Source organism: Anolis sagrei, chromosome 4 (assembly GCF_037176765.1).
Source record: "Anolis sagrei isolate rAnoSag1 chromosome 4, rAnoSag1.mat, whole genome shotgun sequence".
Taxonomy (NCBI): Eukaryota; Metazoa; Chordata; class Lepidosauria; order Squamata; family Dactyloidae; genus Anolis; species Anolis sagrei.
Genome location: NC_090024.1, coordinates 155,140,674 through 155,162,734, shown reverse-complemented (window position 1 = coordinate 155,162,734; position 22,061 = coordinate 155,140,674). Strand labels below are relative to the sequence as shown.

The window sequence follows — 22,061 nt, the reverse complement described above, 5'->3', positions numbered from 1 at the left end:
GCTAGCATAGGGAAGGGTCAACACCCCTGTGATGTTTGTTTTGCCTTCTGTTCCCCTGTTGAGAAGATTTCATCTCACTTTCTGCCTTTCTGAAAACTTGACTCGTGGAAACAATGATTGGTGAGAAAGCTTCAGTGGAGACACTTTCCCCCCATGATAATAGCTCTTTCAGGAGTGAAATTCCCTTCTGGGCGGTAGATTTCTCTCACTTCCTGTTGTCCTTTCCCCGTTCTTAACTGTGATTCATTTGTAAGTTGGATGTTTGCAACTCGGAAACTGCCTATATACATCCGGTTGCTGAAGTGGGTTACCTCTGAGGACACCGGGGGAAGGAATTTTTATCTGGAGGGGCAATGCCCTTATTTTGCTTGATCTCACAATGTAGGAAAATAATGTGGTATTTGAGTGGATGTGAGTTTTCTGGGCTGTCTGACCATGTTCCAGATGCATTCTCTCCTGACATTTTGCCTACATCTATGTAGGCATCCTCAGAGGTTGTGAGATCTGTTGGAAACTAGGCAAATGGGGTTTATAAATCTGTAGAACAATGTTCAGGGTGGGAGAAAGAACTCTTGTTTGCTTGTGTCAAGTGTGAATGTTGCAGTTGGCCACCTTGATTAGCACTGAATGGCCTTGCAGCTTCAAAGTCTGACTGTGGTATTTCCCAAGGGATGGGAAATCACTAAATTGGGAGGAGTGGGAAGAGGGGAGAGCATAACCAAACATAAATATTGTTTAGATGTTTGGAAGAATTGTATTGGATATACATGCATATAGATTTATTTCACTCTTTTATTAATATGTAAATTGAAAATAAATAACATATTAATCATAAAGAAAATAATGTGATATTTCATTAGACAAAATAACATGCAGCTTTGTTGCAGATAATAATTTATTGAATATGTTATGATTCAGATTTTTGAAAGTATTGATTATGATCACAGGGAAAATCAGTCATTGAAGGGAAAAAAACGATAGGTGGTTTTGCAGTTTGAATTAACTTCATGGCTCTGCAGAAATACATTTGTCTTCCATCTTGAAAATGCTGGAACCTCTAATCCTTGGCCCTGCAGCATTCAATTATTCATTGTGGCTCTTAGAAACATGCTGTACAAGCATCAATTATATCTTCTGTCTTGTTGAATGTTTGGTCTACTGTTCTCTGTTCTTTAAGCTGGAATAGCAGCAGACTCTGGAATAAAAAAAATAAAAAGTTTGGTGGCTATTCAGAAATTATTTTTTCGCAGTGTGACAATGTATGTCTGCTTTAGAAGTTTGCATCTTGAGTAAAAACTTGATAGACAACTTTGTTAAAATTGACAGCAAACTGAAGGAAAGGTATACTGACTTTTGTGGATGTGATTATTCACAAATTTGATTAAAATGTTCTCTTCTTTCAGTGATGCTGGAGGACCTAGAGATTTCTAACAACTCTGTGGTTAATTTCTAGAAACTCCTAGAAAGGTGCTCTCTTAGGTAAATAAATAGCATTTTTTTCTTTGCAGCCTTTCACTTTCATGAAGGTCCTAACTCCAACAAATGTGGAGGGCTGACTGTAATTATTTTGTGGGCAAAAAACCCCTGGATATCGAAGGAATTAAATATTTTTTCTTACTACCGAAACCAGCAAATTCTGTGCCATAGCAAGGTTTCTGCAAATTCCACACTTTTTAATGAGTCTAAATATTTTTGCATGCAAATTGGCTTTCCCCACCACGGCTCCATTCATAGCATGAAATTCCTGCATGAAACAACTCAGTCAAAGATAGAATGGCCAAGGAAGACCTGACAACGCTTTCATGCTGGTCCAGAGTGGTGCAATATACTTTGTGTTGGTTTAGGAAGTGGGAATGGGATATCTGCTCAAATTATTTCCAGTTCTGAGTCTTGAAAAAAAAATTATGCCCCAATCTTTATATCTCAACAAGCAACCTGTGATTCACTCTCACCACATCTAGTTTGACTCATGTGAAGGCCAGGCAATTTGCCCAATGGAGCAAAAATGACCATATTGCTTTGTATATATGTGTGTACAGTTACCCTATATATATATCTGTTTTCCAAAAAAGGTTACCCTATATATATATATATATATATATATATATATATATCAGGAGTGACTTGAGAAACTGTAAATCGCTTCTGGTGTGAGAGAATTGACCGTCTGCAAGGACGTTGCCTAGGGGATGCCCGGATGTTTTGATGTTTTACCATCCTTGTGGGAGGCTTCTCTCATGTCCCCACATGGGGAGCTGGAGTTGATAGAAGGAGCTCATCCATGCTCTCCCCAGATTCAAACCTCTGATCTGTCGGTCTTCAGTCCTGCTGGCACAAGGGTTTAACCCATTGTGCCACCAGGGAAAAATAAGTCAAAAATCAGTCCCCAAAACCTGGGCAAACTTATCCTCTGATCAATGTTAGTACTGTCCATAAACTCTTATTTCAAAAGGAACTATCATCTGAGTGGAGCAGCAAAAGAAAAGAGCTAAGTCCAGAAAAACCTGAAAGAAGCACCAACACTGTTCTACTCTCTTCTCTGTGGTACCAATTTTGGCTTTTTTGAATTCAGGGAAATGATGGCAGTGACCAGGAGCATCTGGCCACCCAAGACAGCATTGGTACTTTCTCTTCTCTGCAGAACCCACAGGTCATACAAACATTCATAATTTTGGCCCCCAAATCTGCTCTTGATTTATACATGAGGTCGACTTATAAAGGAGTATAGTCTATACGGTAAGTAGAGGTGAAGAAAAAAGTAAGTTTGTGCCTAAAAAATGAATATTGTGCATAGTTTCCTGACCTGTGGCACAAGAATCATCTGGGACTGTCCATGACTGAACAAAGCTCATAGCATTTTCAGCTATGTATCCACTGGGCATCTTATATTCTTGTTCATATTCAGCATCATATCTTCCACATAATCCACAAGTTTTCCCAGTCATCCAGAAAGGTACTTGAATCTGCATAAAGCATAACAGACATCAATGGAGTGCTGGCTAAATATATTTTTTTAAACTGAAACATTAGGTGTGTGATAAACAAGAGTACCTTAAACATGTTCCCGTCATAGTAGAGCTTCTCGATACCAATTTCTGGAGCTTTTAATAACAAGTCATTCTCCTCATTGGTGTTATAGATATACACAACTGTAAGCAGAAAATAAAATTGCTTTATCCATTGAAATAATTTTTTCATCCTAATTGCTTTCTATCTATTTTCCAATAAATAGGGAAGAAAAAGAGTTGCAACTAGAATGCTGACAGTGCTTCATAAAAAGTTGTTTAGCAAATCACATTATCTCCTGAGACAATAGGAAGTTAGAGAAATCTACCCCTTGGAAGGGAAATTCATTCCTGGAAGAGTCATCATGGGGGAAAGGTGTCTTCGCTGAAGCTTTATCACCAATCCTTGTTTACATAACAAAACAAAATTTCCAAAATCCAATTCTCACAGGGACAGGAAGGAAGGTGATATTTTTTTGAACAGGGGCATAGACAGCAAAACAAACCTCACAGGGGTGCCAACCCTTCCCCATGCTACCCAAAGATATGTGTGTGTGTGTGTGTGTGTGTGTGTGTGTTACACTTATAAAATGTCCCTTTTCTGACGTACATGCAGAACCTATATTGGGGACTAACTGTATAGTTAAGTATAACATTAATATGATAAAAATAAATTAAATCTTGGTTTTATGTTTCAAAACGATTCAATGATAAATCTTGGATTTTTATCTTATATCAAGATCATTTGGCAATTGATAGTTGTGGGTACTGCATTTTCTGCATAATTTTATTAAAGTTTTTTAAAGGTTTTAAAATTTAATTCTGTTTTGATGTTTGAACATCTATCTTTTTCTCATTCCATCATACTGTGAGCTGCCTTGGGTCCTTTTTTGGGGAGTGAGGGCATATGCAAACCCAATAAATCAGGCATTGGGCAAACTTTCTAACTTGGGGGCCACATGGCAGGCCGTAATGGGATGGGCAAGCCGGGAGGGAGAGGGCACTCCTCAAGCCCCTTCCCTGCCTTTCCTCCCCTTCCTCTTCCTTTTCGGAGGCAGAAAGTGAAGGAAAGACAGGAAACGTTTGGATCTCAAAAGGGTTAGCTTTGGTCAGGATGAGATGGTGGATGGGAGAGAAAAAGTGTATCCATTAGATCCCATATTGCCCACTCCTGATATATAATCCTAGAGCTGGAAGAGACCCCCCAAGGATCATCCAGTCCAACTCCCTGCCATGCAGGAAGGCACAATCAAAGCACTCCCGATAGACAGCCTCTGTGGAAAAGCCTTCAGAGAAGGAGTCTTCATCACACTCCAAGGCAGCCTATGCCACTCTCCAACAGCTCTTACTCTCAGGAAGTTCTTTCTAATATTTTCCGTCAAATATTTTTTCCTGCCATTTGAAACCATTGCTCCCTTGTGTTGTAGTCTCTAAAACAGAAGAAAGTCAGTCCCCCCCCCCTCCTCCTCAATGGGACACCCTTTAAAATCTTGAAGCATGGTTCTCATGTTCCCTCTCAACCACCTCTTCTCCCAGCTAAACATCCCCCAGGAGGAAAGGAGGGGAGGGAGGAAAGACAAAAGGGAAGAAAGGAGGGAAAAAGAGAAAGGGGGAGGGAGGGAGGAAAGGGAAGGAAGGAAGTGTAGAAGGGAAAGAAGGAGAAAGGGAGAAAGAGGAAGGTAAGTAAGGGAGGGAGGGAAGGAGGAAGGAAAGAGAGAAGGAAGGATAGGATAGGATGGTGAGAGAGAGGAGGGCCTGAGGGCCGCATCCAACCCCTGAACCCGGGTTTTCCCATACCTGCAATAAATGAACCCATCAATATTTTTTAATGTGTAGTCCTGTGTTTAACAGACTTCCTATAGCAGATATCATCACCTGTTGATCTTGGAGCACAGTTTGACTCCCTGGGAGGTACTACCTATCCTTTTCCAGTGACCAGGGCCTCTTCTTCGTTGCCATATAATCCAGATTATTAAATCAGATAATCCAGATTATATGTTTTGAATTGTTTTTTCTGAGTCTACACTACCATATAATCCAGTTCAAATCAGATAATCTGGATTTTACATGTCATCTTTTCCAGCCGCCAACAAACAATGGCTTTGGCTTGCAGCTTTTCTGAGGCTGTAAAAATCCAGATTATCTGCTTTGAACTGAATTATATGGCAGTGTAGACTCAGCTAATCCAGTTCAAAGCAGATAATGTGGATAATCTGGTCTGATATTTTGGATTATATGGCAGTGTAGAAGGGCCCTCAGATAATCCAGTTCAAAGCAGATAATCTGGGATCAGATCCTGGGATATAGGGAAGTATAGATCCAAACTTAGTTATGACAGTGGACTAGCTCTAGCTCCCTACTCAAGTCTTTCTTCCAAATTGCTTTCTAATCTTAATCAATTACCAACCTCTTTGCAAATTATCTAACACATAGATATGTCAAGCAGTCACCCTAAAGGTTCAAGATTGTGTCAGATCTTGGAAGCTTGGATGGGAGATTGCTAAGAAATACCAGGAGCTGTAGGATATATTGCAGAGGAAGTAATTAGCAAAACCAGCTCTGAGTATTCCTTGCATAAGAAAAATCCTATGAAATCCTAAAAAGGTTGCCATAAATTGACAGGTGACTTAGAAGCACACACACTGCACACTTAAGAAAAAAGTCAGGGTGTTTTGTTACCTACCAGAACTGGAAACATATGGAAGATTCTCTGCCAATATTTCGGCACCGTTAACCAACAGTTTAACGATCCCATTTGAAGGAACCATGACAATTTCCCTTCAGATAAGAGAAGAACAAAATTAATTAAACAGCTCAATAATATTCTAATCATCACACAGATCTAAATCAAGCTGTCCTTTATCAAGTACTTCTATTGGATTCAATCTCCCCCTCTGCCCAATGGAAGACTCTTACATGGAGTCTTCCTTGAGTAAAGGAATAGTGTTTGCAGATTCCCATTTTTACTTTCCCCCCACTCTGTCCCATTATCTATATTGATACAAAGGTCTTCTAACTTTATGGAGCAGATTTTTGGAGAAATATATAGGGGGGGGGGGGGAGAGAGAGAGATTAAAGAATATCTTTTTCTATTTATGGAAGCATCTGCTAGATGAAGAAGCTTTATGTCATGAGGATAAAACCTTGGATTCAACCCACTGGAATAATAAATACTCCATCTTGTTATCAATCATACTGAATACAGAAAAAAAGGGTGCCTTGGCTACGTCATTGTAAAATATTTGAATTGTTTCTGGCAAACGTATGCATTCTAGTAGAGTACCTACTAGGGAATTGTTTGTTGCTATTGATCTTATTGCAAATTTTCATTCAGTAGCTGGCCTTTTAGATATTAATTTATGATGCATTACTTACAGATTAGCAAGGTTGATGTGAATGGTGCTCAAATTATTAGGGTCTTCTGCTTTTTTCTTCATCACCAGGAACTTCAGCTGTGAGCTACAGTCTTGAGCCAAGATGTGGTTGCAGCTTGCAGACATTGAATAGTTAAAAGTAATACCATTGAAAGTTGTGACACTATCTTGAGATATTGCACAAACACCTGAAAAATAAACACTATGAGTAGGCATTGGTAAATTTTAGTGATTGTATGCAATTTTCATATTTGTAACTAAACAACATCTCTTATCCTAACTCACCTTAATATCCAGCAGCAGCATCCTGAGATGGGATCTGTTCAACTGCCAATTGGAGTGGAAGGTGAATAATATTCAAGCCCCCTTTGTGAACAAGACTGAGATGAAGGGTTCAACTTCTGGGGTTCAAAGCTTCACCCGCTGATGGAAAAGGGCTATCAATAACTAATCAGAACTCCTTTACCTAATGTGGCTGTGCTGTTGTCAAGATTATTAATAGGAGCTACTTAGATAGTGGTGTAGTTCAGTCAATGCTTGCGGCTGATATTGATGTAAATTGGGAAGTGGATCATGGGGACTCTGGGCCTGCAAGCCAACATGGGATTTTAAATCCTGCAAATGATCAGTCTGTGTCTCCAGCAGTTAGTGAAAATCACATTTCAGAGAGGTGCCGAGATGGTGCAGAAGAGTCGTTCTCTAGGGAAATGAGTTCAGAGGCTGAAATCCCAGGTGGATAGAATAATGAGTTGTAAGATAATGAGCTGGTTGATAGGAGACTCCGTTTTTGTAAACTTCATGCTGCTCAGCAGAATCTCTGAAGGTCACAGCACTTGTTAGAGAAGACACCCGTATCAGGAAGTCATGGGAGAAGGCATGATTTCATGTGTATATTAGAGAGGCCGGGGGATTTTCCAGCCAGTCTGGTCAACAAGTCCAAGTCAAGCTTTATGAGGGAATTATAGTTCCATGTCTTTGCTCCTGTTTCATGCTTACAAATTTGAAGGCTTGTTCCTGGATTTTTGCATTGGATTCTATGTTGCCTTGTACTTCCTGGTTTCCTTATATTCCTGTGCTGGGTGTCCTGTTGCTTTAGGATTTGGAATAATCTTGTACCTTAAACCTTTTGGACTATTTTATATGTATAGACTTTGAAGTCTTGATTTTAATTTTTTTAAAATTAATAACAGTTTTTAATACAATATCTTAAAATGGGAGAGGAAGGGCAGAAAAAAGGTTTTGGGGTAGAATAGGGAAGAACTACCAGCTTTTTTTAAAAAAAGAATTTTCTATCTAAGGATATAAGTTAAAAGGGAGAAGGGAGAGGGATTTTGGTTTGACCTCCAATGTTTATCAGGGTTTTTAAAAAGTCTATTTTACTTTAATTCTTGATAAATTTGTGCTTCAACTTGTTCACTCTTTCCAATATGGGAACAGTTTTTCTTTTTATCAAAACTTTAACTACATTATCATTATCATTTTCTCTTGTTTCAAATACTCTAAATAATGTCCAGCCTGTTGTTTTTCTAACACTGCCTTAGTGGTGTGCAAGGAACTGAATTAATTTGTCCATATTCATTATATCTGCCTTGAAGTTTTTACTATTTTTGCTACAGTGCTTTTTATATAATCTTTAATAAGCTGCTTTGCTGATTTAACTTGGACAGGAGTGTGGTGGTTAAGTACTGTACATAGGTGTTTCCTGATCTGGAGTGCAAAAGGTAGTTTTACAGTATAGTTATGTAGTCTTACTGAAAATGGATCTGTAACTCTAAATTACAAATCTGCAACAGCAGGGCAGAGTGCCATCCATTTTTTTCAAACAATCCAGATGCTTGCATTATATTTTCACCTTCAGTTTGCAAACCCAGAAGATGGTCCAGTAATTTGTGTGGGAGTGATAGTTTGAGGCATGTGTTGAAGCATCTCCTCTTGATGAAATTCCTTGAGAATGATGCTTTATATTCCTCATAAACCATTTCATACTTACTACTTGCACAGGGAGAGCAATTGTCTTGGATAAACTACTAACCTTTAAGATTTTCAAGGACTGAAGGTGGCACGTCAGATATAAAACTCCAGACATGGGATTGCCTTGCTAAGGGTCCTGCATCTTGACCCACTGGAAGTGCGAGAGGGAGCTTGATGTTGGTGTTGTAGATTATAACCTGGAAAAAATAATTGGGATTATCCTATACTTTCCCATCATTTCAAGGGACAGTAAGTGGTTGGAAATGCAAAACAGGTGGAATTTAACTAAAGGCCCTTCCAGATAGGGGTAAAGGGGGGGGGGGGTGGTCAGCCAGGGAGAGCATGTAGCTAGCCAGCCCCAGGGAAAGCATGGGATTTGGAGGAGGACTGGGGCCTCAATTCCAGAAGGAACTGGGATAAAATATCCCAGTTCCTCTCGGGATTGAGGCATGTGTGGAAGGGCCCTAAGTTACTACATCTACATTCAGTAAGACAGACTTCTTTAACTATCAAAATTTAATACGTCATACATATCTCAATATGAATGTTTAATAGAACTGAGTTGTAGTCCTATTTGTTGTTGTTGAAGATAACACTTCACGGAGCACAAATTTTAATTTAAAGAGGCTTTACAAAATTAAGGGATCTTGTTTCCTAGTAAAGCAAAGTTAATGGAAGAAGTACTATTGGGCTTTGCTACACACTGCTGCACTTTGTCTTTTCTATAGTACTACCACCATCCAGTCTGAGGATGACAAACAGTGATATGTACAGTCCCATTGAAACTCATACCTCTCATTGCAGGAGAAAAGAGAATATCTCTGAAGATTTCTGTTCTATGGATGTAATGTCCTTGTGTACTCTCAAGTTTACTTCATTTTAAAATAACAGGAATAGTCATTTCAGGGAAGTCAGTATGCAATGCAGAATGAACTATTTGCTCACTTTTTTGGCAAGGTTAATCAACATGTGAAATGAGCAGTTTTGAGAGAAAAACTGGTTGCTGAAAACAACACCCTTGTCCTGTGATAATTTTGACTTTGTTGTAAATGTCATGCTTTCATCTCCACACTCTTTCCTCTTTTCAGTTCCTTACTTCTTGACCACATTGAGTTCTTTGGAAGGGAAAAAAACCATTTCCTTCCCTTATACAATACATTATCTCATGACAGGATTATTTCATATTGTACAGAAATAGTTATTGGAGAGTATTGCTAACCTTGTTCCCGTTTACATCAGTCCTTCAAGATCTGTGAGGGAATTATCTTGAGAACTGAGATAACATAACTTGTGGGGTAATTTGATTTTATGTGCTGATCTGTAATTTATTAACTAAAGCAAATAGATGGAATTTATCAGTATTTACAATTGGCAGTTAAGTCAGTGACATGTCCTTGTGATAGAAATGCACGTGGGTAATTGACAAAGGAAAATATTGCTGTAGAATGGGTAAAACAATTAAAAAAAACCCCTAATTCCTCATGTTACTCCCTACAGAGCCATTGAATCAATAAGACTTACCTATGTGTTGACATAAGGTAAAGGTAAAGGTTTCTCCTGACATTAAGTCTGACTCTGGGAGGTGGCGCTCATCTCCATTTCTAAGCTGAAGAGCCGGCATTGTCTGTACACACCTCCAAGGTCATGTGGCCAGCATAACTGAATGGAGCACCATTACCTTCCTGCAGAAGCAGTACCTATTGATCTACTGACATTTGCATGTTTTCGAACTGCTAGGTGAGCTGGGGGGGCTCACCCCGCTCCTCAGATTTGAACCAGTTACCTTTCGGTCAGCAAGTTCAGCCGCTTAGCAGTTTAAACTGCTGCTCCACTGGGGGCCCTATGTGTTGACATACCATTCAGCAATTGATTTAATGGGTCAACTCCAGTGAGAACTAACCAACTGGATTATAGTCAGCTACAATAAAGCTCTATAAGTAATTCATCTCTACAAGATCAAAACTGTGAGGAGACAGTTACTTTCTTTTCTATTTTAACATCCACAAGAGAAATTTCTAAAATGGAAATTTTAGGGCTGCCCTTGCGATTTAAAACACATAAGGTCAAAGTTTGATAAATATTTTTTTACAACAACTCTCCTCCATACCATCTCTAAAAGAGTAGTTCAAAACACTATGTTGTTGAAGGCTAAACGGTTCAGGCCCCGCCTATCTTCGCGATCGCATCTCCCTCTATGAACCGGCGCAAACTTTAAGATCTTCCGGGGAGGCCTGCCTTTCGCTCCCACCACTGTCACAAGCACGGTTGCTGGGGACGAGAGAGAGGGCCTTCTCAGTGGTGACCCCCCACCTCTGGAATGCCCGTCCTAGAGAAATAATCCCTCCCCTCCTTTCGTAAGAACCTGAAGACCTGGTGGTTTAAACAAACCTTTTAGAACGGCTAGTTCTCGCTCTGCCCCAGATACTGTTGAAATTGGCCATATCTTTTTCTACCAATTACCCAGGTCACTTTCTTCTATTAGGTCCTGGAAATGTGCAGGCATAGACTCTACCTATTTCCCGGGCCCTCTAAAATTGCACTAGCCCGGTCCAGCCTTTTAAACTGCCTTGAACAGGCAGGATTAGCTATATAAATAAAAATGTAATGTTCGTTTGTGGGATTGACGGAACTCAAAAACACTGGATGAATTGACACCAAATTTGGACACTACACCCCTAACAGACCAACAAGTGACCATCACACATGAAAACACTGAAAAACACAAAAACAAAACAAAAATACATTACAATGCATGTGCAAAACCACACACACACACACATATATACACACACAAACACACACACACATATACACAGACCGGGTCACAGCAATGCATGACAGCGGAAGGCTAGTTTTAAATATATGTGCTATTGTGGTTTTTAATGCTTATATTGTCTTGTTAATTTTATGTTTATGTTGCTTTCTTTGTATGTATTGATTATGTTACTTGGAAACCGCTCTGAGTCCCCTTGAGGAGATAGAACGGTATATAAATAAAGTTTTGTTGTTGTTGTTGTTGTTTCATGACCAGAACCACTGGGTTGCTATGAGTTTTCTGGGCTGTATGGCAATGTTCCAGAAGCATTGTCTCCTGACGTTTTGTCCACATCTATGGCAAGCATTGTCAGAGGTTGTGAGGTATGTTGGAAACTAGGCAAGTGAGGTTTATATATCTGGAATGTCCAGGGTGGGAGAACATTCAAAACATTGTTTTTTATTCAAGGTCTCATTAGTCTCCTAAATATGAAATTTAGATAAGTGAAAAGGAAGTGGGATGGAGCAGCAGCATGTGTAACCACGTGAGGACAAAAAAACTGACACATACATAAGTCATGCTTAATTCCCCTTGGAATCAGCATGACAACTTTGTCATGCTATCATTTTCAGGGGGACTACCATGACTCATTTAATCGTGTGGAGTATTGTTGTTTCTACTGGAAAGTATAAGAAAGCCACAACATGAAGTATTTACATGAGGTAGTTTGGCAACAAGACTGCAGGTCCTTGAAGAGGTGACAGCCAGAACTACAGAAGCCTGTTGTGAAGGATTCTTCTGTTTCACTTCAGGAAATCCAAAGATGTAAGCAGTGCCTGGAATGAACATAGAAAGCCTGGAGGAAAAGTAAGAAGAGACAGAAGGTTGCATAGTTATTCATTGATGGTCAGAGATGCAAATTCTTACTTATTTCATTCCCACATGCAAGAATATAGAAATGTGAATATTTTCTCATGGCTGGGAAAATTGTTGTGATCATTTGCTAGTGATTTTTCATGTTTCAGATTTCTTAGTCACAAAACGATGGCTTGTTTTAAAATTCTTTAAAAAAATAAAACCCAGGATTCAAAAACAAGCTATAGTTATTCTCACACAAAAAGCAGTACTGGGTGCAAGATATACTTTTATCCATATGACAATGTCATGTTTTATATAAGATTGTACACAGTTCTCAAGGTTTTCTACTCTGATTTTTTCCCCAAAAATACCTGCTGAGTTCAATTTATTTTTCAGGACTTTACTATTGCTAAGGCACTCTTTCCTCACTGAAATAATTTCATAAATCATCTGAACATTATTCTAATTGGGTTGCTATGAGTTTCCCAAGCTGTATGGCCATGTTCTAGAAGCATTCTCTCCTGACGTTTCGCCCACATCTATGGCAGGCATCCTCAGAGGTTGTGGGGTTTGTTCGAAACTAGGAAAATGGGGTTTATATATCTGTGGAATGTCCAGGATGGGAGAAAGAACAATTGTCTGTTTGAGGCAAGTGTGAGTGTTGCAGTTTGTCACCTTGATTAGCACTGAATAGCCTTGCAGCTTCAAAGTCTGGCTGCTTCCTGCATGGGGGAGCCTTTGTCGGAAGGTAATAATAATAATAATAATAATAATAATAATAATAATAATAATTTATTTGACCAGTCATATGACCATTTCAAAATAGAACAAGAGTAAAAAAAACAAGGCAAAAAGATGAGGACACCAGCTGACCTTCTATTTATAGAATCTTATTTTCCTGATTCTTCTTTCAGAAAATCTGCGCTTTTCTTAATAGCTTTCAGAATAAAAAGGCTTACTCTGATTATGCTGGATCTTTCCTGCCCTTGCAAGAGGGATGTCAGAATATCATTTCTGTTGGGGGACCTGCAGTTGGATAATATTGGAAGTAAATATCTGTCTCGCAGTTCAGTATATGCTGGACAGTCAATTAAGAAATGTTCAATGTCTTCCACTGTTTGTTCTCACCAGACGCCGAATCTCTCACTTCTTGGGAGAATTGTTAGCCAACCTTTATTGTATCCTGTTTGGAATTCCCCAGGTTTTTTAGTGTTGCACTTTATTTATGGTCCTGATTTTAGAGTTTTTTTTAATACTGGTAGCCAGATTTTGTTCATTTTCATGGTTTCCTCCTTTGTGTTGAAATTGTCCACATCACAGCAACCCAGTGATTCTGACCACGAAAGCCTTCAACATTATACTAATTGTTTCACTTCATCAATTTGTTTTTAATTATTTTATGAATCGGACTGTACTTCAGTGTTCATATAAACCTGGTCTAAAATGGCAGAAATACATCCATTAATTTCCTGAATTTCAGTATTAAACAATTTTTAAACCTCAGTTTCATGTTATTTAAGCCTTACTCTCTTCCAACTTCTTCTATTCTTGAAGGAATTCGGGGCCATTCCAGCTTAATCTGCATAGCGGGATGACCAGCAAAATGTCCATATGCAATCTTGGTTGAAATCTTGTAGTCACGACAATCCTTTCCCCATCTCAGGTAACCCTAAGAAGGAACAGGTAGCAAGCAATTTTTTAAAAAAATTAAATGGGAAAAATCTCACAGGAATTACTGCACTACAAATGCTTCCTTAACTACCAAAGGAATTTTCAGCTCTATACAATGTTTTGGACCAAAGCAGAACAGTAAGCACTTTAATATGCTTTCAAAGTCACCTATCACTTTCTCACTATTACAACCAAAGCCATAGAGAATGTCTGTTCTACAAGATGAATAGCACATCCTCTGACTATCTTGATTTGTCAAGGCAGTCCCAATTGATCCTTTTTCAGCTGCTTTTAAAATGTCAAAGTTTCTAACTTTTTTTTTTCTTTTTGTCTTTGCCTTCTTTTGAGGCTGGGAAAGTATGACTTTCTGAAGGCTAGTCAGTAGATTTTCATGGCCAAGTGGAGATCTGAATCCTTCCAGATGTTTTGGACTTCAACTCCCACAACCCCTAACAGCTGGTAGGCTGGCTGGGATTTCTGGGAGTCGAAGTCCAAAACACAAGAGGGTCAAAATTTGTCCATGACTGTATATGCCCTTAAAGCTTCAATTGGGTTGATTTCAGTAGTTTTTGCAAAAGTTCATCTAAAATAACACCATCTGAGAAGTATAACTGGAACCTCTTGAGCCAGCTATCCATCCATCTATCTATCTATCTACATAATAAAAGTGAAAATATGTATGTGTGTATGTGGCTGGGGTGTCCACTTATACAGACAAGCTCCTGCCTCCACAAACAGCTATAGCTCCCACTACTCAGGAGACACTAAAGGCCATCCCTTCAATGACATTGCAGGTTTTAGTGAGTGCCATGAACATATACAAGAGTCCTGCCAATGTCCTCCACAAACACCATACTGCCCACCAAGGCTTTCATACGGGGGACAATTTCATCCTACATTTATGTGTTTCCTCCAACACAGACATCCCAGTGTTTCTTTCTCTTTCCATTGGTGTGGAAATTGCATGACCCTGCCCATTGCCTCTGCCTTCACCCTTTCTTATTATTTTCTATGGCACACAGCAAACAGAGGGGTTGATCTACAACTGGACATACTAGAGAGGTTTGGGGAGAATTCACCATGATTTATAGGATTTGTAGGTACTGGGGTGAATAGTTTACCGGCAATCTAAGAACTGCACTCTGTACTCCACCAATGATGGACCTGGAACTAACTTGGCACACAGAACCCCCATGACCAACAAAAAATACTGGAGGTCTTTTGAGGATTGTATAGGAGTTGCAGTTCTCTTATATCCAGAGTGAACTATGAAACCAAACGATGATCAATCTGAACCAAACTTGGCATGCATACCCAATATGCTCAAATTTGAATACTGGTGGGTTATGAGGGGAAATTTGCCTGGACATTTTGGAGTTGTAGGTACTGGGATTTATAGTTCACCTGTAATCAGTGAGCACTCTGAACTCCACCAAAGAGGGAATTGGACCAAACTTGGCATATAGAGCCCCCATGACCAGCAAAAAATACTGGAGGTCTTTGGGGAAAAATCACCTTGATTTAGGGGAGTTGTAATTCACCTACATCCAGAGAGTACTGTGAACCCAAACACCAATGGATCTGGACCAAACTTGACACACATAGCTGACATGCCAAAATTTGATTACTGGAGGGGTGGGGGGGGGGGAACTGACCTTCCTTTCTGGGAGTTGTAGTTCACCCACAACCAGAGAAGCTGTGACCTCCACTGATGATGGACCAAACTTGGCACACAGAACCCTCATGACTAGCTCAACCTACTGGAGGTGTTTGATGGGACTGACTCACCATAGTGGGAGTTTTAGTTTACCCTATAGCCAGAGAGCACACTGAACCCCACAGATGATGCATCTAGAGCAAACTTTCCCAACATAACACACTTTAAGTAATGATGGAGTTTTTTTGGAATTAACCTGGCATGGTGTCAGCCCTGGGTCCCTTCGAGGATATAGAGTGGTCAATAAATAAAGTATTATTATTACATTATTATTATCATTATTATTATTATTATTATTATTATCATCATCATTTAATCCACAACTTTATGCATTTTGTAAAATGTTTAAAAAATGACTTTTTCAAATAACCTGGGCAACACCGGGTAACAGAGCTAGTTTATAATTCAACACATGATAGTGTTGAATGATTTGACTGTGAAAAGATGATTGCTTTGCTGAAATGGCTGCTTCTTACCTCGGCATTGTGAGAACTGAGAATGGAAACGTCACCACAGAATTTCATTCTTTTGAATCCTTGGAGGTCTGACACAAATATTTGTACTGTAGGTCGGGAAGAATGTAAATCAGCACCCAGTACAACTTGAAATATTTTTAGCTTCTTATTTTTCTGGATGGTATTGAGGGTTGCAACTAGCCCTGATGGCATATTCATTCTCGAGACATTGGACTGGTCAAAGGAAGAAAAAGAAAGAGGTGGGTAGGGATAAACATTTTGAACATTATAACAACCAACAATAAAAGATTTTATAAATGTGGGATTTTAATTTTTATCTGTGCCTTGTCCTTACAGGGCACATATTATCCAATCGCTGCTACACAAACTACATGACTAGTACTTCAGGGAAATCTTCCAGTCAAGCAAACACTTATATGAAATTCATCCCAGGAGGACTAATTACACCTTATATATAGCCCGCCTTGTTGCTGAACATCTGTCTTTGTTAATCTGCTGTATACCATCTTAACCCCAATTATTTTAGTCATATTTTAAGAGTTGTTAATGGTTTTAATATGTTAAATGCATTAAATGTACCATGTCACATTTACTTAAGTTGTGTTTTGATTTGCTATGTGTTTTATTTATTTATTATTTATTTATTTATTTATTACTTCGCTTATATACCGCAATTCTCAGCCTAATGGCGACTCATTGCGGTGTACAACATGGAAAAACAGGTGCAAAAATTCAACATACAAAAAATAATACACAGTACATCATTATCAAAACATCTCATCAAAAACATTACTATAACTACAAGCCATTCCGAGTCGTCTCATCGTCAAGTTCACAATCCAATATCATTTCCGTTGTTCCATTCCTATAGTCGAGTTACCCGTTATTGCACTACTATTCAAATGCCTTCTCAAACAACCAGGTCTTTAACTTCCTGCGGAATATCAACAGGGAGGGGGCTAGCCTGATGTCTACAGGAAGGGTGTTCCACAGCCGAGGAGCCACCACCGAGAAGGCCCTATCCCTCGTCCCCGCCAGCCGTGCCTGTGACGCAGGCGGGATCGAGAGCAGGGCCTCCCCGGAAGATCTCAAAGTCCTCATGGGCTCATAGGCCGAGAGGCGGTCAGTTAGGTATCTTGGGCCGGAACCGTTTAGGGCTTTATAGGCCAATGCCAGCACCTTGAATTGAGCCCGGTAGCAGATCGGCAGCCAGTGGAGCTGGTACAGCAGGGGGGTTGTATGCTCCCTGTGCCCCGCTCCTGTTAGTATAATGGCTGCCGCATGTTGGACCAATTGGAGCTTTTATTGACATTGAATGCCATTGTGTTTTATATTGTTGTAAGTCACCCTAGGCCCCTAGGGGAGATAGGGCAGGCTATAAATGATGATGATGATGATGATGATGATGATGATGATGATGATTGAGTTGACAGAGTTGGTTTGGACCCAAAAGTTCCCTGTTTGACTTGCCCAGGGCCCTCAGACCCACACTTGTTCTCGGTATCAAATATATCTAGAAACAGGATGGTACAAAGAAGAGAGCAAAGGATGTAGTCATTAAACTGGCATGGGGTAAGCAAAACATGCCAGCAATGTACACCCACAATGTATGTTTGTGTGTGTTCCTGAACAGTTCAAAATACACAAAATGATTATTTTTGGGTTCTAACCTTCCAACCTCTCCTGGTGACTCCAGGACAACCTCCCCAAAAACAACTTCCCCATAAGAAATGGCTGAAAATGGAAACATAAGTGACATGATCAAATTGGGAGTGCTAATGAAGCCCAAAGAAGAGGTGTGTGCTACGGAAAATGCCCAACTCTCCCTTCTCTGTTAGCCAATTCTTCCTGTGTTGCCTATATCTATGGGGGGAAGCTGCACACCTATACCTTCCTCCATGTGATCGCCCTCCCAGACGGCAATGTGGGCGAGGTGGGGTGTGGGTGCCAGATTCCCCATGCCTTGTGATGAACCAGAGCACTGCCACCTCCTGCTGTCGGCCATCTAACGAGGTCATAAGACTTGTTTTGAAGATGTCTCACCAGCCTCCTTCCCTACCCCCTCCATACATTACTCCTTTCCCACCACTCCCTTTTTTGGCCCTCTTTTGAAATCATACAAACTTGTTCATGTTCTCTAGTCTTCTTTACTTTGGTCTTTCCCCTCTTCCCTTTACGTCTTTGGTTCTCCTCTGAAGACGATTCATCATATTCCTCATGGTTTATTTCAGAATGTGTTTTAGATCCTAATTTAATATCCAGCTGTATTTTGGTTTTAGCAACTACTGTATGGTAGAAGGGAGGTAAAAAAAAAACATTTATGAGCATTCAATTGTTGATTCTTAAATAATGGATAGCAGAAGGGACTTGTGAGCATTGCAGGTACAGATTACATAGCCCAACAAAATATTTCTTGGTGTCTTGATTTTTAGGTCTGTTCCTAGGGTTCTTTGGGGCACTGATTCAAAACATTTCACTGGATAGACTGCATCAGATCTAGTTTCTCAGATATGGTTATCATGATTTTCTTGGGCAAGCAGATGGCAACTGGCAGCATATGTTCTGTATATCAAAAACTAGAGTTGATAGGGGAAAACTGATGCCATCTTTTAAATTAGCAGGTCAATTATACCAAGAAACAGGTTTAACTTTTAAGTGTGTTGTCTGGCCAATAATTCTGTTAATTTAGCACATGCAAATTGCAATTATACATTTCTCCATTACTATTTTTTTTACTTAGAAATCACATTATAGGTTTTTTCTTTTACTGGGTTGATGAGACACTTCAAAGTTGACAGATAATTCACTAGCATTTTGTTCTTCAACTGTAAACATACACTGTCTTTGTTAATGCTATACTTGACACTTCCATTCTTGTAATGAATTTTGAAAACTTCCAGCCTCATCATAAAGGCCAGGCAAAGCATCTCATGGGTAAAATTGTGTGCACTTATTTTAACTGTGCCAATGGGCACCAAGGTTCAGGTTCATTCCAATTGTCAGCCTGTGTCATCATAGTGAATGTACGCATATTTGGCATAGGCTGAATTCCTGTTCCATGACCTGCTTTCCAATTGGTCAGAATTGTGAATATCCTTCATAGATTAAACTTCTTTTTTGCCCTCATCAAATCCATTATTGATATTTGGCACCTATTTTGAACCAAACCTGCATCTCCAAATTGGCAGGAGAAATGTTACTGGTGTCAAAAGCTCTGGAACTGCAGTCAGCTTGCTCCAGTAATTTCATGTATACAGTATATTAAATATCATGATGGTTAACAGAACATTTTTAATATGATGTATGTTGATTTTGATGATTTGATTAAGAGACCAGCTTGTGATATAAACTGTACCTGGTTTCATAGCTAGTTTGATTTCACAATTTCCCAAGATTTTGTGTAGGTATGTTTCTTCAGGGAAACCTGTGTTGCACTTTTTCATTGTAAAACAAGTCTGAAATCCTAAAGCTGGTAGTTTGACATAAGAGGCAGTTGGATATGATATTGCTGTTTTGCTGTGGTGAAAATTATCTTCACGGTTGTATGTGAACTTTCTTGATTTAACACCAAACTTTGGTTTTTGCTGTTTTAAAAAAAAGAACAGCAGATTACAATTTGATACCCAGGGTTGTTTTCATGAGTAAAGAATTTTTCTTTGCTTTTTCCTGATTGCTAAGAAAATGTGGTTTGCCTAAGAATACTTAAGAAAATCTTATATGTAGATAAGCTAGAGAATTACACTGAAGGAACACATTCAGCAGATAGCTTCTTTCTTATACAGATAGGCAATCTATTCTTAATTTGTAGTGCAGCATATTTATCAATACAAAAGTGAATATTTTAATTCTTTAATTTGTTGAAAATGTCCTTAAAGAGAAAATCAAATTAATTGGGAATTAGCGGGATCTAGGTCTTTTGACATGTTTACATTTGCAAAGTAGTATGATTTACCTGCACAACATCATATAGTTTTGATGATTTAAAGCACTGATCTAGAACATCAAATCCAGGCACTTCAGGTAGAAGTGGCAACATCTTAGCTAACTTTGGTTCATCTGCAAATCTTGAAACTGTATAAAGTTTAGTCCTGAAAGAACAGGCATAGAATACTTGATGTGAACAATGAATCAACTATGCAGGTATATGCTTTACAGGCTATTTTTCTCATGCTTTTATGTAATTTAATCAAATATAGAGCTGATACAGTGAGACAAGATGAAGGAGATGTATTTTAGGAATCTGTTTGTGGAGAGGGAGAGCCAACCTTTCAGAATGATGCACGTCCCTTTTTGCTCTTGCACTCCTAGGTATTGAGAATGACATTGTGATCTGGGCCCAGCTTAGAGTCCATTGGGCCTAATCCTGAAGTCCTTACTTAGGCAAAAATCTCATCTACTTTATTGCCTTGGTAAGAACAGCAAGATAGAGGCCAACATAAAAGAGAAACCGCCTGTAAAGGTAAATACATTAAAGCACCGGCAAAAAAGAGCAACAGACAAAAGAGCAACAGTGACTATTTACTGCATTAAGAGATATGTAGATATTTACAATATTAGGAATGCTGCAATTCACAATTAGTTGCAAAAATTGTGATTCTCATTACTGTACCTTATAGATAGCAACTCTGTCTCCCGTTGGACTGGTGTGCTCTCAAATTTAAACCTTTCCTCTTTCAAGTCTATGTTGGCATTAAAATTCACTGGAACATTTGCATGGAATTTAGCATGGACTTCAAGACCAGTCTGGAAATGTGGTGTGTTGATTCCCATCACAGCTACTAAATGGGTACGTACACTAAACGAACATGAAAACACCACCTTGAATAAAGGATGTAATTTGTCCCCATACAATTGTACTTCACCATACACCAACTTATTTACAGCCTAGTCAGCAAATGTAATCTAAATACCAGAAACATAAGAATAATGTCAATATTTTTACTAGATCACATAGTTCATCAGATGGTGACTCACATCTTTAGCCGGTCAGATATATTTAAACAAAACAGCAGCTAATGGTGATCCAATCGATTGTTAATTATGTTTACTATGATTGAAGTCAGTGTAAATATAGAGTTTGGTGTATTGGGTGAAATTCACTATTTCAGCTTGCTGTAAAGTGTGACATGGGTAATAAATTTCAAAACATAATGGTTCTACTTTGACCATACTGCCTAAGCACCAGTGCTGAGACAGAGTTTTTCCTACATTTTCTGGTGGACAATATTATCAGTATTTAAAGTTGTCTCAATCCATGGATTTAAAATATTTTAAACCCCCAAAAGTAAACCTTTATTTTGCCATTTTACATGACTAACATTATTTTACTAAGGCGTTGTATATCATAGGACTTGAGCAACTATGGATTTTGTTATCCATGGGAGTCCTTGAAACAAGCCCCAGCAAATACCAAAGACCCACTAGAAATTCAAATAGGACATATCAACTTGTATATTGGTAAATAAACTCAAATATTACAGAACTTTCTTTAATCTCCTGACACCTCTTGTTCTAACAGAAATTGAACTTCAAACTAAGCTGCCTCTAAACTTCTCACCACTTCTGGAATACGGGCATGCAACTTTTTTTTCTTGGCCTTATATGTCAAATGTTTTTGTTCTTATTGGCCTAAAAATATGACTGGATTTTGCAATTCCACGAGAGCATCTTTTTCTTGCTGCTCATCTATCTGTTCATTTTTATAGCAGACACAATACAAGTAATGTATTGCACATTCATACTTGAAATTATCTCTCTTTAGGCACCCCAGTTTCTTACTCCCACATACCTGGAGTTAATCTCAGCTCTAAGTTCCATGCTGGCTTCAAGCAGCTGTTTGGATCTGAAGTCACTAGTCAAAGCAGGGGATAGCTGCCCATTTACTGCAAGAAGGGAAAGGCAATTAAATCCCAAAAGCATGGAATAATAAGTAAACACCAGTGCTAGTCTATTAACTTATAATTTAAGATATTTACAGTCAATTTTAATGTGTAAATTTTAACCTGTATGTTATCAGTAAATTTTAAGATGCCGTTAACCTGTGTAAGGTAAATGTAGCTATCTTCAAATTTCAAAAGATAATGTATGGAAAGAAGGAGAGGCGGAGAAACATCCCTAAGAGTAAGCATTCACATCATAGAGGAATCATTATAGGTAAATTTAGGATCCATTTACAATATAGAGAGAATGACGTCTGTTATCACTTTACCTGCCCTGGCTCAATGCTATGAAATT

At 38.9% G+C, this 22,061-nt stretch overlaps 1 protein-coding gene across 1 annotated transcript in view; it reads right to left on the bottom strand.

Moving 5' to 3' along the window:
• Positions 1–877: 877 nt before the first annotated feature.
• LOC132774087 (vitellogenin-2-like) overlaps positions 878–22,061 on the bottom strand; it is a 45,285-nt gene continuing 24,101 nt past the window's right edge. Inside the window, exons 18-31 of the mRNA XM_060773840.2 lie at positions 21,616–21,709; positions 20,437–20,622; positions 19,780–19,915; positions 19,183–19,411; positions 17,952–18,112; positions 15,828–16,040; positions 13,490–13,632; positions 11,823–11,961; positions 8,412–8,547; positions 6,381–6,567; positions 5,689–5,783; positions 3,052–3,149; positions 2,804–2,963; positions 878–1,195 (exon numbers count right to left, since the gene is read on the bottom strand). Of these exons, the coding sequence (XP_060629823.2) occupies positions 1,173–1,195; positions 2,804–2,963; positions 3,052–3,149; positions 5,689–5,783; positions 6,381–6,567; positions 8,412–8,547; positions 11,823–11,961; positions 13,490–13,632; positions 15,828–16,040; positions 17,952–18,112; positions 19,183–19,411; positions 19,780–19,915; positions 20,437–20,622; positions 21,616–21,709 (2,000 nt within the window). The 3' untranslated portion in view covers positions 878–1,172. The remainder of the gene's footprint in view (positions 1,196–2,803; positions 2,964–3,051; positions 3,150–5,688; positions 5,784–6,380; positions 6,568–8,411; positions 8,548–11,822; positions 11,962–13,489; positions 13,633–15,827; positions 16,041–17,951; positions 18,113–19,182; positions 19,412–19,779; positions 19,916–20,436; positions 20,623–21,615; positions 21,710–22,061) is intronic.